A 13,970-nucleotide genomic window follows, 5' to 3' on the forward strand; every position below is an offset into this window, starting at 1 on the left:
CGTTGGTTGGTGCATATGCCTGTATAACTGTTAATTTAGAATAGAAGTTTGCCTTAATAATTCTATTATTTACCGGTTGTCAGTTTTGTAGACTTCTCCTTGCCTTCTCACTAATTATCGTAACTCCTCGCTCTTGTTTTATATCATCTCCTGAAAAAAGGGTATGAAAATCATCAGTAGTCCTTACTTCAACGAAAAGAGTGCATCTTGATTCCGCAACTCCTAGTTTTGATCAGTGTCTTCATCCGTGAATGGTGGCCTTGCGGCAAGATTTAGTCTAGGAGCTTTAATAAAAAATTAAAGAAGTTTACCGGATTCCAGATTTATATTAACAGTCCGGAGAACAGATGATTCATTTATAATTTCTGAGGTTTCCAGTTATTTTTCAAAAGCAAATGCGTGACCTTAATGTTAAGTAACCCGAATTTTTTGTAGCGTAGCGTTAGCCAGTTCAATTCTCGTCGTGCACCTTTTATTCTATTTCTAAAGTAATTTGTGCTGTCATCCAAACTTAATACTTTTGCTCAAATGCACTATCTTAATATTAAGCAATCCAAATTCTTTCTTGCTTATATTTTATTTATATATTGTTACACACACATAGGCTTGTGGCATGACAAAGAACATTTTGAAAAAGGAAATCACTAAGATACATCAAGGCTTTTATGGCTGAATTCGAACCCTCTATCTCGAAGCTACTGAGCGGCCCACTCGTCCAGGAAGGCCAATCTTTGTAGTGTAGAGGTAGTCAGTTCCATTCTCGTCTGAAACGTGGGTACACTTTTTATTCTATCTCTATGTGGTAATTTGTGCTGTCATCCCAACTTTCTTAATTTTTTTAAGATTTAGTATTAGCTTAGTGCCGACCGGACTGTGTAGGGGTCAGGGAACTGACTTTGCATCAGAAAGGTTCTGGGTTCGTATTCCGGGCAAGGCATGGATGTTCTTTCATTCTCTGTACAATCTGTCCTTACTATGGNGCCAATCTTTGTAGTGTAGAGGTAGTCAGTTCCATTCTCGTCTTAAACGTGGGTACACTTTTTATTCTATCTCTATGAGGTAATTTGTGCTGTCATCCCAACTTTCTTAGTTTTTTTAAGATTTAGTATTAGCTTAGTGCCGACCGGACTGTGTAGGGGTCAGGGAACTGACTTTGCATCAGAAAGGTTCTGGGTTCGTATTCCGGCAAGGCATGGATGTTCTTTCATTCTCTGTACAATCTGTCCTTAGTATGGAAACAACGTGGGGCTCACCTAATATGGTGCACCTGAAAGAGTGGCCAACAAATCTGTCCAGTAAATGCCTGCATTGACGAAATGTCAACACAGGTAGGCATTGGAAATAAATAAAGTATTAGGTGAGTGTGACTGTGTTTAGGAATAGTTAAACTTGGAACCTGATATTTTAGGGTTAATATTTATTCAAAAATAAAGAAATTGCTAATTATTATTGTTGTTTAATTAGCTATATAAAAGGAGTGCTAGTTTAATATTTTAATTCTAATTTATTCGTCCGGGCAAAATATACTTGCACCTAGTTATCAGCAAGTGTAGCCATGGTCTGGATTTTCAACAGTAGAGTAAGTGTTTCATAGTAGTACTGATATTTTTCAAAGGAAAAGAGAGTGTTTTGAATTATTCTGTGAAGGAATTAAGCTATTTCGTAATATTGAACAAAAAAAATTTATTGAAAGATCGGACATTTAATTTTAGGCCTGCACATTTTGTTTTTTGATATACTTAAAATGAAGATATTGAAACAGGGTCAACAGCCAAGACTATGTTTATAGAGGTAAGACATTTTTCAGTTTCCCTCATATGGGTTGCTTTCTTTTAAGTTAAATAAGGATTCCACTAATACTAGTCCTGTGCTCTTTCCTCTTTTTTGTCGCAAGACTTAATTTACTCCACCATTTGGTTAACTTGCCTAGATCGCATAATGCTTTGGTCACCCAGTGCATTACCGGATTTGCCGGCTAATTAGCAAATTAACTAAGCATTCAACCCAATACATTTTCGAAGTGAACATGGAGGAATAAAATAAGTAAAATGTTGAGTTTATACACAAAAATTACACTGGGAAGCGATTTATTTTCTGTTGCATGAGATTTACCCTGTTCTTAGATACTTTCGTGACACTAATTTCAAATCTGCTATCAGTTTCTTTCTCCAAGCTACAGTTTGTTTTTTAAATGACAATTTTAGTCTGTTTTTAAACGTTACATATAACAGGGAGTCGCATAAATGTTGCGACGAACTTCCGTAAGAGTTTGTACTCATCTTCAGTATTAAAAAAAATTGCAAAAGAACCTATGCCCGGGAATGTCATCATACACCGTTAGCGCGCTTTCCTATTATAAACCGTTTCTTCGCGTGGTTCCGAACCGATCAGAATAGGGAAGCGCAGCTTACGACGACGATTCCGGGCTTGGGGTTTCTCCTGATAAAGTGCCCTAACTACCCCAGAAGTTTGTCACTACATTTTCGAGATCCATTTTATATATAATGTTTTAAACTTGTATATTTCCACAAAACTAGACTAAAATTACAGATTTTTTTTAAAAAAAATCTGTAGCTTTTAGAATAAAACTAATTTCAGATTAAAAAGCCCCATACCAAATTAGGTAAGAGGGAGTATTTGTATAAATGCAGCAGAAAATTAGTTCCCCAGTGTAATCATCGAGAATAAATTATTTACAAAAATACTGAATATAATAGTGACAATTTTGATCTATGATCTTAATTTATTTATTTTTTCGTCTGCGTGCATATTAAAGTAAATGCATTTTTGTTTGCACATTGCCTTGCGAGTGTAAGGAAATTTTTTTATAAAGTTCGTCTTGCTGATTATTTTTAAACCTAAGTCGAGGAAAAGGGAATATAAATTATTAAATATACGTGTCCTGAAATGTTTACCACTGCAATAACTATCTGCCTCTTACAATATTATCTTTTACGCGAAACCATTTATTGGATTTTTTTTACTGGTCTTTGTATAGTTAGTTTTTATTTGTTTTTCGTTTTTTTATAATATTTAAAGTGAGTGTTTGATCTTGGGCGAAATATTTTTACCACTTAGCCAATTTTTATCTAACTATGTGTGTAAATATACGAATTACATTTCATCTTAGCTTTTGATGTCAATTTTTATTTTACATAAGATGAAATGTAGATAGTAGTAATATGGTAGATGAAATGTAGATAATTTTGTCTGAACTTTGAAAACAAAATGGAAATTAGATGAATAATTTCTGAGATACCGATGGAACCAAGGTTATAAAACACTGTTTTCTTGAAGAACGTGATTAAAGATTAAACGCGATACTACAAAACTCTGTACAAATCTCTTTAACTCCTTCGAAAGTTGGAATTTCGAAAAAATAAAATTACACTATTTCATTTACTATAAACTTACAAAATATCTATTTTTGAAAAAGAAATTAAAACACTTTTAAGTCGTAAATAAAAAAGTGTAGATTGTAAGTTATGAAAAATGTCTTCAGAATTGTTGATTTATGTGGTTTGAAAGAGACAGTTGGTATGTTTTAAATCAATTTTTATCTACATTAGTTTGCGGAATTGAAGCGATAGTGATTAAAGTTTTCCAAGCTGTTTTAAAATTGAGATTTAGTACTGTATGTGGTTTGAAGACCAAAGAATTCTGAATTTATGCAATTAAAATATCTGTTAAACACTGGGGATAAATCCAGACCACAATTAGCATTCTAAGGCCTGTTAAAATTGTGGAGACTATTTCGTTATTTTTAGTACTTAGAAAGAAAAAAAGATTCAGACAACTCTGTATCAAATGGAAATGATTTATTACAATGAAAAATATTTTATAAAACTTTTATATTAAAATAAGTATAAAAATTATTTCACACAAATCAAATATACACGTGTTCGTTCACTAAAACTGAACGATTTAAAAAAAAGCTCATTTTACATAAAAAGGCAGTTTTCTTCTTCCGTTCCTTTGTGAGAATGAAATTTATTTAAATATTGAACTAGATAACACAATGATTACTAGGTAAGCAACAAAGCATATTTTTTCTATATACAAGCTTTTTTAAAATTTAACTGGCTTATTCCAATTTAAAAATTGGTAGCTCTTTACATTTTCATTTCACTTTTGAAATATACAACTTATTAAAATAGTTCCTTAGCTAATTACATATTAACTTATATAATTTATTATTAATGAGCCCTTAATGATAGTAAGCTCTTTAATAATACAAAAATGTAAGCGTGTGTAAGGCTAGGTATGAAGTACTATTAATAGAGAGATTTAGCAACTTCACGTAGCATCCGATTCTTTCATGTATGTTTTGTTTCACTCAAACTCAGAAAAAAACTGAGATTGTTTCGTAGTACATGCGCAAGCGCATATCATGGGTGAGGGATTCTACGTGAAAGTGCTAAATTTCTGGAATGAAAAGCAATTACATGAATTACAACAATTTCATTGGTGATATTCTTTAATTGTACAGCCTTTTCTTACTTTTTTTAAAACCATATTAGACAATAACTATAAAAATAACAATTAATAGTATACTTTTGATCGTCAGGATCGTAAACTACATCTGTATATGATACCTTAATTTCGTGGCATAATAAAGCAAATAGTGTTAAACTACTTGCTGAACAATATTTCATTTTTGCATTCAAATTTCTATTTTATGAAATCAAAGAGTTTTTATCTCCAAAGATGACTAAATATCTATTCGCTTACCTAAAACTATGAAATTAAAATGGTGTTTTATGTTTGTTAATGTTGATTTTAAATAAAACCATAAAGAAAATGAAGTGTGTTTCTTAAAAAAAAGAAAAAATATATTTTTGTTGAAGTCTTGTAAATTTTATGAGCACCCTTTTCTTCAGTCGTGCTTTATTGCACATAAAAAAAAATACAGTCTTGAGCATTGTATTCAATGAAGGCACTTAAGTTCACACTTTTGATTTTAAGATGATTGTGAATTCCTTAGGTCACTAAGAAATTTTAATTGCTCAAATCGTAACTAAATAAATAAATATCAGGCATGATATTTTTTATCCTGCTTCATTCTTGGCACCAGGTATTGTTAAATCTAACACTGCTTTCAGTTTCCGTTCACAAACTAGTATTATTTGCTGATAACTAAGTCTTGAAAAAGAAAGCAGGCACTTAAAAACTTTGGTAGAAAGCTCAGTTACTGTGAGAGAATTTACTAGCAATTTGCTGTTAAGTAAATCAGGTTTGTTGTGTTAACCTAAGCAAGCATACTAGTAACTTGCAATAAAGTAAATGTAAATAAGGTTTATAAACTAGAGCGAACTTGGGCTAATTTATTCCCTATTCAGAATGTGTATGAGCCTTTTTGGGATTTTTTTTTTAAATAAACAAAATCGTTGTTTTCCAGTTTACTTATTGAGCAAGTTGCTGTTAAACTTATTTCATGCAACTGAGCTTTTAGATCAGTCTGAAAAAATCAGTCTTTGTGATTGAAAGACATCATTTTTTGATGCAAGCACAGCTTACTCTCAAACTTGCAAATGCAATAGGAACATGTTGTGACTTGTTGTTTTGAATTTATTTACATGGCTGTTTCCAATGGAGGTTGTCTGTTGCTGCTTCGGCTACTGTCTCCATTGGATTCCAATGTTAAAGCTGGAGAAGGAGTCTGCCTGTAGGGACCAACGTGGTAGTTCTGTTCTTTAGTTTCTCGTTCCAAAGCTCGTTTCATGTCAAGAGTAGACCCCGTAGAAGAACTCCAATCTCTAGATATTTCGTGAGAATTTCTGGAAACCGATCGATCGACAAAACACTGATTTTCATATGTCAAATCAAATGTTGGATGAGCCATCAGATTGGCCGTCCTGTTTTCATGTTCTGCGTCCGAGCGGAATCTGAATTTTGAAAAAGAAAAAAAAAATAAATATAATATAATAAAAATTGAAAATGGGCAGAAATGTGTTTATCCTAAAATAAATTTTTGGTTATGTTTGGTTTGCATTAAGTTAGGACTTAATAAATTAACTTGAAAGATTTCCGGAGAAAAAAAATTATGTAAGAAGAGATATAATGTAATATTTGAGGTTTTAAATTAAATGTTCATTTCGAATCCAATTTGATTGGTAAAAAGTATGAAAGATCTCGTATGATTATATTTCTCATATGATTAAGATCTATTAGTAAACATAAATAATTTTGCTTAGTAATAATTCTTTTTTAAGTAACATTTTAAATTAAAGGTATAGTGTTAGAAGAAAGTCGGCGAGGTCACAGCCGTAATTTAATATTTTCGCTAATCAAACAGGCTGATATATTAAATACAATTTGCTGATCATTAAGTTCTAAATCATTTATCGAATCTCTTTGACTATAATTTATAACATATTAATGTAATTTACACCACTTTTTTTGGTTAAACCTTTAATAAGTTTCGACTTAGACTCGCGTAAGTTTATCTTAAAAGGAAATTTAATAAGACAATATTATAGAATTTCGTTATAATGAAGAAACAATTCTTTAAATTTCGAAAGCGTTCAAAATCAAAAACGCTATAATAGCAGAGTAATATAAAAATAAAAATAATTTTACAGGTAAATATCCTTAAATTTGAGATACAAAAATCTTTCACAGGAAAACAATACCTTTTATTAATTTTACAGCCAAAAAAATATGGATGACATCCAAAATAATATGGAATAAGCTGGAAAATTTTATCCTACCATGTGATTTTCCGGCCAAAAAAATGTCTCGACAACAATGGAAAACTGTGACACCATCGTTAGATTTTTTTTTCATTGTTGGAAATTTCATATATTCTTCGATACTAATTTTGAGAAATACTTATATAGATCTGTCGTCATAAGTTTCGTAAAATTAGAGGTAAATAATTAAGGGCATGGTCTCCTAATGTTAAAGTATGATCCTTCATAATTTATTCATAACAAAGGAAATATTTCCGTATCGAAGCTTGAGCCAAAAAGTCGCCAAATTTTTGCGACAACCGCAAAAAACTGAAGCTGAAACTTTCTTAAAAAAAAGTAAATCACACACTCAAAAAACTAAAACTTAAGAAAAGGAGAATCACAGCAAGAGCTAACTGGTCTGGAAGTGAAGCTCTCCTCAAGCAAACCAGTACATTTTTTTTTCTAAATAAATTACAAGTTACAAAAAACTTGTTGGCGCCTTGGCGATGTCTGTTGGTAAGAACAAGGAACTGATACTAATACGGAAGCATGCTGATCAGAAAAAGTTTGTATCTGGTTACTAAATTAAGCAATTGTTTTATTTAAAAAAGAAAAGAAAAAAAAGAATAATTAACGGGGGGGAAAATATTCACTTAATTTGTAAATGTATTCACAGTGGTAAACATACTACCACTTTATAAATAGATGCAATTTTCAATTTCCAACCACTCCAGCTCACAAATTTGAACTTAAAATGGTTAAATTAAGAATTCTGCATATTTCGAATGAAAATTATATTATACATTATCGAAAACGTCTTTTGATATTTTGCATGTACTTACCCTCCAAAAGCAGAAAAGTCGCCATTTGGAACCCTACTTGAACTAGTGTCGCCAAGAGTATTTTCGAAGCTATCGTCCATAGAACAGCTAAATTTAGATGCTGATTTTTCTACGGAATCTAAACTTCCATCCATTTTCAACTGAACTGGTTTAGGAATTGACTCTGTTTCATATGCTCTTTCTATTCTCCTCTTGTAGCCTAGTTCTGAAAAGCCTGTTAGAGAACGATTTGATCTAATAGATGCTCGTATGGAATTTCTCCTTTCCAATTTCTCTCGGTACCTTTGCCTGGACTTGCAAAGCCAAAATCCAACACATAGAGCCACAAAAAGGAAGGAAAGAGCGCTGACACACAGGAAAGCTATTGTGAGTGGTTCCATAAACCACAAACTTGTTGAAACAGTTATTTCAGGATCTAGATAAGAGAAGAAAAAATCGATTGTTATATTATTTATCACAATCGACATATTTATGGCAAAATTCTCAACAAAAACAATTATTACTTATTCTACATAACAGTTAAGACGGAGTTCGGCATTAGGCCTATTCCACGGCTAGAAGCTTTTTGTGCCCTCTTCAAATTTCTTCAACTTTTGAGAAGTTTATCATTTACGTTGCTAATCGTTTAATAGTTGGACTTCGATTGATTCAATTCATAATTTTAACGTGTCGTCATTATTCTTTATTTAAAAATAATTATTTTATCAATATTTTTAATATTTCTTTTAGAACATTAAATTACAATAAGAAAGTTAGAATCTTAAAGAATAACAAAATAAAATTCACGACTTTTACAAACCTATACATTCCTACTGAATGTGGTTCGATCTTTCTATTTAAATGCAACAATCAAATTTGCTAACATAAATGTATATTTTATATGTATTTTAATTTTGCTGAAAAAGTGACAAAAATATTGTTGCAGTTTTAAAAATGGCTTTCAAAACATTTGAATTCTACACAAAATCGTTTATTTATGACATAGAAACAAGGAAAGAATATATCCACTCATCTCTTAAGATGAAAACTGATTAAACTTTTCAGCTTGTTTTCGAACCCCATTGTCAGAACAGTTTGGAGCGGGCTCCAAAAGATCCGTTCTGGGAAACGGACCAATTGCGTACAATGCGGGAACGGAAAAAAACGAAACACTGAATATTTTTTGATCTAATTGATCTGATTTTCAAGTTCTAAGACTCAGACTTAATGGCTCGAAGGGGAGACCCCAAATATGCTAATTAGTAAGTGCAGACGATATTTTGAGCAGACACAAACCCACTTTCTCTGAATAAACATACGTTTTTCCGACGGACTTCTGACCCCCAAAATATAGGGGGTAGCCGCAATCTGGAAAATATTATAAAATTCATTTATTCAAAGATGATATTCCATGCAAAAAATAAAGTTTAGTAAATATTTATTTTTTATTATTTTATTTAATAATGGTAAAAAAATGACTTGCAAGGTATGCCATTTTTTTACATCATTTTAAAGTATTTGATTTTACATGATCAAATACAAAATTTGAGCGAAATCGGTCGAATAGCTTAATTGAATTTTAAGAAAGTCCTATATTTGAAATTCAATTTCTCAGAAACTAATCGGCCGATTTCGCTAAAATTTTGTTTTTTGTTATTTAAGATAGCATTCTCTAAAATTATGTAAAAAACTGCATAACTCGCAATACAATATTTTTTTATTGCTATTAAATAAAATAATAAAAAATAATAAGTACCTACTAAAATTTATTTCTTACTTGGAATTGTTTTTATATAAACAAATGTATAAATGTATGCAAAAAATGTTTAATTTCGTTTAAAAAGTTATCAAAATATGGTGAAATACGCAAAAAGTTAAATTAACATTAAGGGGACAAGGGACCACACCTTGGAGTGATCTCCTGACCAAACTATTGGGACCATATTTCCCATCTTGGGTCCAGACCCCATATCTTGGGGATCAAAAATTCGAATCCATCGGAAAAAGTATGCTGATTCAGAGCAGGTACGTTTTGTATCTAATTTCGTAACTAAAAATATCGTCTGCTCTAACTAATTAGCATATTTGAGGCTACTCTTTGGAATCATTGAGTCCTAGAATGTGAAGATTTGATCATTAGATCAAAATTATTCAGAGTGGTTCGTTTTTTTTTTTTTGTTGTCTTACTGTACATTCGAAAACATGGTATTTCAGAAAGTCTGTTGGCAGCAACTATAACTTATTTTGTGACTAATCACGCTCTTTTTTTAATAACAAAAAACCTGAAAACTGATTAAAAAAAATAAATCGCTTGTGATGCATTTGAGTAATACATATTTTACATAAATTTTAGTCCCGTGAATATGACTCATAACTCGCAAGCCGTCGACTAGACGAGCAGCAGGAAAAGAACCCTTTAGCATACATATTATTTCGTAATCAATGGGTTGAATAGCATTCTTAAGAATTATTTTATTTGTTAAATATAACTTAATGTGAAAAAGAGGTTGTTTTTGTTTTGTCAGTACTTTTTATCAACTAAATGGGTTGTTTCAGACTCTAACGTCATCAATAACGTTGAAACGAAATTTTAAAAAATGAATACATATTGAAAATGTTGGTAAATTTCGAGCAAAAATTTCGTAGGAAAAAATTCAACGACAACACTTTTCTAATGTGAAACTATAGTTCTACTGTTTAAAATTAAATCAATGCATACCTAGAAAATAAAAAAATTTGCGCCGAGTAACTATTTAAAGTTCAATTTCACTTAATTACAATGTGAAGAGAATACTGTTTTCTTTTACCTCTTTCACACAAGAATGGGAAATATTCGTCACAAGGATGTTTCACAACTTTCCTGTTTACTAAAACTGCACATTCCCGTGGAGGAATATCCAAAGATTGAATCCAAAAACGATCCGAATAGTGTTGGTAATAGTATTGTTGATGTTCGACAAACGCCATCAACTCATCGTGCTTTGTTTTGACGTATGGCATTGAGGCATTATCCAGCTGTAAGAAATAAAAGGCTATAGTTTTTATAGTGGCATAAAAATGAACTATATTTAGTTTATCTTTATATATATGGTTTATACCAGTGTTATTCAAAATATTTTTTTCCTAGAGTATTTTCCCACGTCCATTAATTTTTGAGAAGGGAAATTTAAAATTGATGAGTTAACTTCTAAACAGAGATTGCATTTGTACATTTACCGCTATTTTTTAACTCATAACATTCCAACTAATATATAAATTAAACAGAAAGAAACATTCTAAAGTCATTGATTAAAATTTTATCCATAAATCATTACTTCAAACTTTTGTTACACTATAGGGTAATGGTTTCCAAAAAACCAAATTAAAGCAATGCATTGAATTTAAGCTATTTATGGTCAAAATTCATCGTACAATTGATACCTTCAATTAAAAAAAAGTTCTTCCACAGAAAAGCAGAAAATTCATTCAAATGCTTCTTCCTAAGCAAAGCTAATTATCTAAGTTATAGCAAAATAAATTATTAAGTTTTATTCGGAGTTTCAAAACATATTCTGCAGTTACTGAGCTGTGTAAGAGCAATAGCAGTTAATTTTATTAATATAGGACTCATGAAAAAAGTGTAAATATCAACCCCTCTACATCCCCGAATGTATTTACATCTTATTTCGATCATTTTCAAGAATAAAATGAAAAAGGCATAAACAGCGAATTTTTTGCTAACAATTTTAGCAAAAAAATTTTAAAGCAGTATTTTCTCTCCCTGCAAAACTTTTGAGAAATGAAACTGCAATTTGATACGTAAAGTAAGCGTCTAAATGATGGGTATTGGCTGTTTTTACAAATTGTTTAAACAATTGAAGTGTTTAGAATCAAAATTTATGACCATTCTTTGCATGTCATGCGATAGATACTTAATCAATTTCTATTTCAAAAACCAATCTCTATCCTATTATAAATCAATTTCTATAACAAAAATACTTTAACATATTACTAAACTAAAATGGCCCTATAAAGGGTTAACTTGTACCAATTAGGTAATATAGCTTTGTCGTGACAAGCTTTTTAATTTCCATAAAAAGTGCTTACCTCACAAAATCGTTTTGCTTCAACAAAAGTCATAACCCCACCGACGTATAAGAAACAAGTGTCGCCTATTTTTGTCCAACCACCAGCACATTTTCCTAAAGAATATAGAAATTCTATTATCCAGTTTACACAGTTATATTTTTAAATCAATTATTGCTTTAAATAAACAAATGTTTAAAATACTACACCAGACAATTAGTCAAATTTTTTGATTGCAACTTTTTTTGAAAGACATTAAAAAAAATTGTTCGTGAATCGTAGCAACAAGAGCATTTCTATATAAACAAACTCATGAAAATCATACTTCCGTACTTATTTAGAATTCTGACAAAGGCATTTTTTAAAGTTGGAAAATTGATTATGTTTACAAATTTTTTTGGCACGAGTTATTACAATTATTACAATGTTAGTTGAAGTTGTTTATAAGATATATATATATATATATATATATTTATAAAACTTTTCATGGTGCTGTGTAATATTTCATGCTTTGTAAACAATAACATATTGTCTTTAAATTATTCCCATACACTTAAGCAGATCTTATAATCCCAAATTATGATCATCATTTAATTTTATTCTATGAACATTAAAGCGTAAACATGTAGTTAAACTACTAAAGTATTAATAGAATTTTCACAATTGCTTAGTTACAATCTTTTCTAAAGCGTAACTTATTGGTTGTTTACTTCCTTTAATAATCACACGTGAAATATATTTTCAATATAGAATTTGTTATTAAGCATTTGCATAATTGTAGCTAAGTTAAGAAAGCGTTGATCAGAAAGTTTATCTATTAACAACTAAAGTAACCAGCAACTTAAAAAAAAAAATTGAAATTTGATGCTTAACATTAGACAAATAAATAATTAAAACGTCTAAATAAGTAGTATTAGGAAATATGATAATAAACTTGTTACTTTATCAACTATTCATAACATTAAATATTTTTTTAATTACTGTAATTGATTTGATGTTGTCTTCAATGTTTATTTCAGTAAATTATTTTAAAATATTCTTAAGATTTTTTTTAAAATTAATTATGGCGCTGTCTAAAGCAGTGTACTTTGTGAACAATAACATATTTTTCCTAAAAATATGCAAAACCTTATTATTTCTGACTCTTACTAAATATTATTATATGAGTATAGTAGGATAATTAATCTATTTTAGTATCATAGCCATTATTTTATTAGAGAACGAAATTTCGAAATCAATCATACTTTTAACCCTAATTCATTAACTACTCACATTTGTTTAATTACAATCCTTTCAAAAGCATGATTGTACTTTAATAATCTCACGTGGAAATATATGATCCCTTTTTATGTGAAAAATATCTAATAGCTCCCTTTTTCATCCAGCGTACCTCTACGAACCGGTACTACGTCGAATCCTCTCTATCGAAAAGACTAGGCGTAAGCCCGCTCTGAATCTTGGCGCAGCCAGGGGGAAAAGGTACTTATTCCATTGTATGTATACATATATTTATTTCTTGAGTTCATTACATTTTTTGTGTTTTGTTTTTTGTGCAGTTATTTTAATAGCGTTCCAGTGGTACTTGATGTCGCGGAAACCGGTCCTTTACTCCTTTTTGGCGGCTATTATTTTTTCTCTCTTATTCCAGCGCTCGCTGCATCTAATGACTACTAGATAGAGACCTCGCGTCGAGGCTAGCAAGAAAACAAAGCTGTTGCCTAGAATGGGACCCTGCGTCGAGGCTAGCTCGTGTTCCACGGTTACCAGTTAAGTATATTGACAGTGGCGCATGATAAATGGGGCTCGCCTGGCCCGCTTCTAGGTTTCCTCTACCGCAAACTGTCTCTTCTTATTTCGCTAGCTTCTATTTTCTCCTTCCTTCGCCTTAACTACTGTCCCTTCCCTAAACTTCTCTTCTTATTCCACAGCAAATTTTTTAAATTTCCTCTCTTTTCTGTACATACGTAGCTATATGCTTTTCGATTTATACGCCAAGTTTCTGTACTTGTCCTTTCACAAGCATTCGAAATGACTAAATGTCAAGCAACCCGCTTTCTAAAGATACTTGTTTTTTTTTTCTTCCTCTCCCCCATATTGTACTTATTTTTTTTTCTTTTCATCTTTTTGTTTCTTTAACGCACTGGCTTTTTTTATTTTTTAATTAGGTGACGGGTTAATCAAAACTTCGTCAGAACTAGCAATTGTTTTCTTTTCTAACCGTCGTTGTACCACATTTTACGTTTTTCGCTTTTTCCTTCCTTAGTTATAGAGAAAAAAAGAAAGTGTATCCCAATTCAGAAGAAATTTTTCTTTTTGTTGGGTTATTTGAAACATGTGAGAAGGTGGGGGAGAGGAATGATAACAAATGCCGATATTTGTTCTTTTTTTTTTAACATTCTTTTCCTCCCCC

General features: G+C 30.9%; 2 protein-coding genes across 2 annotated transcripts in view; one reads left to right on the forward strand and one right to left on the reverse strand.

Annotated features, from left to right (window-relative positions):
• The first annotated feature begins 1,764 nt into the window (after positions 1 to 1,764).
• The window catches only part of LOC107452421 (dihydroorotate dehydrogenase 2), a 126,217-nt gene continuing 114,011 nt past the window's right edge, over positions 1,765 to 13,970 (forward strand). The window contains exon 1 of the mRNA XM_071181969.1: positions 1,765 to 1,791. Within this exon, the coding sequence (XP_071038070.1) occupies positions 1,780 to 1,791 (12 nt within the window). The 5' untranslated portion in view covers positions 1,765 to 1,779. The remainder of the gene's footprint in view (positions 1,792 to 13,970) is intronic.
• Positions 3,802 to 13,970, reverse strand: part of LOC107439017 (protein bark beetle) — a gene marked incomplete in the record, with an annotated part of 89,256 nt that continues 79,087 nt past the window's right edge. Inside the window, 4 exon segments of the mRNA XM_043038855.2 lie at positions 3,802 to 5,885; positions 7,517 to 7,931; positions 10,303 to 10,510; positions 11,582 to 11,676. Of these exon segments, the coding sequence (XP_042894789.1) occupies positions 5,573 to 5,885; positions 7,517 to 7,931; positions 10,303 to 10,510; positions 11,582 to 11,676 (1,031 nt within the window).

This window comes from Parasteatoda tepidariorum, chromosome 1, assembly GCF_043381705.1.
Source record: "Parasteatoda tepidariorum isolate YZ-2023 chromosome 1, CAS_Ptep_4.0, whole genome shotgun sequence".
Taxonomy (NCBI): Eukaryota; Metazoa; Arthropoda; class Arachnida; order Araneae; family Theridiidae; genus Parasteatoda; species Parasteatoda tepidariorum.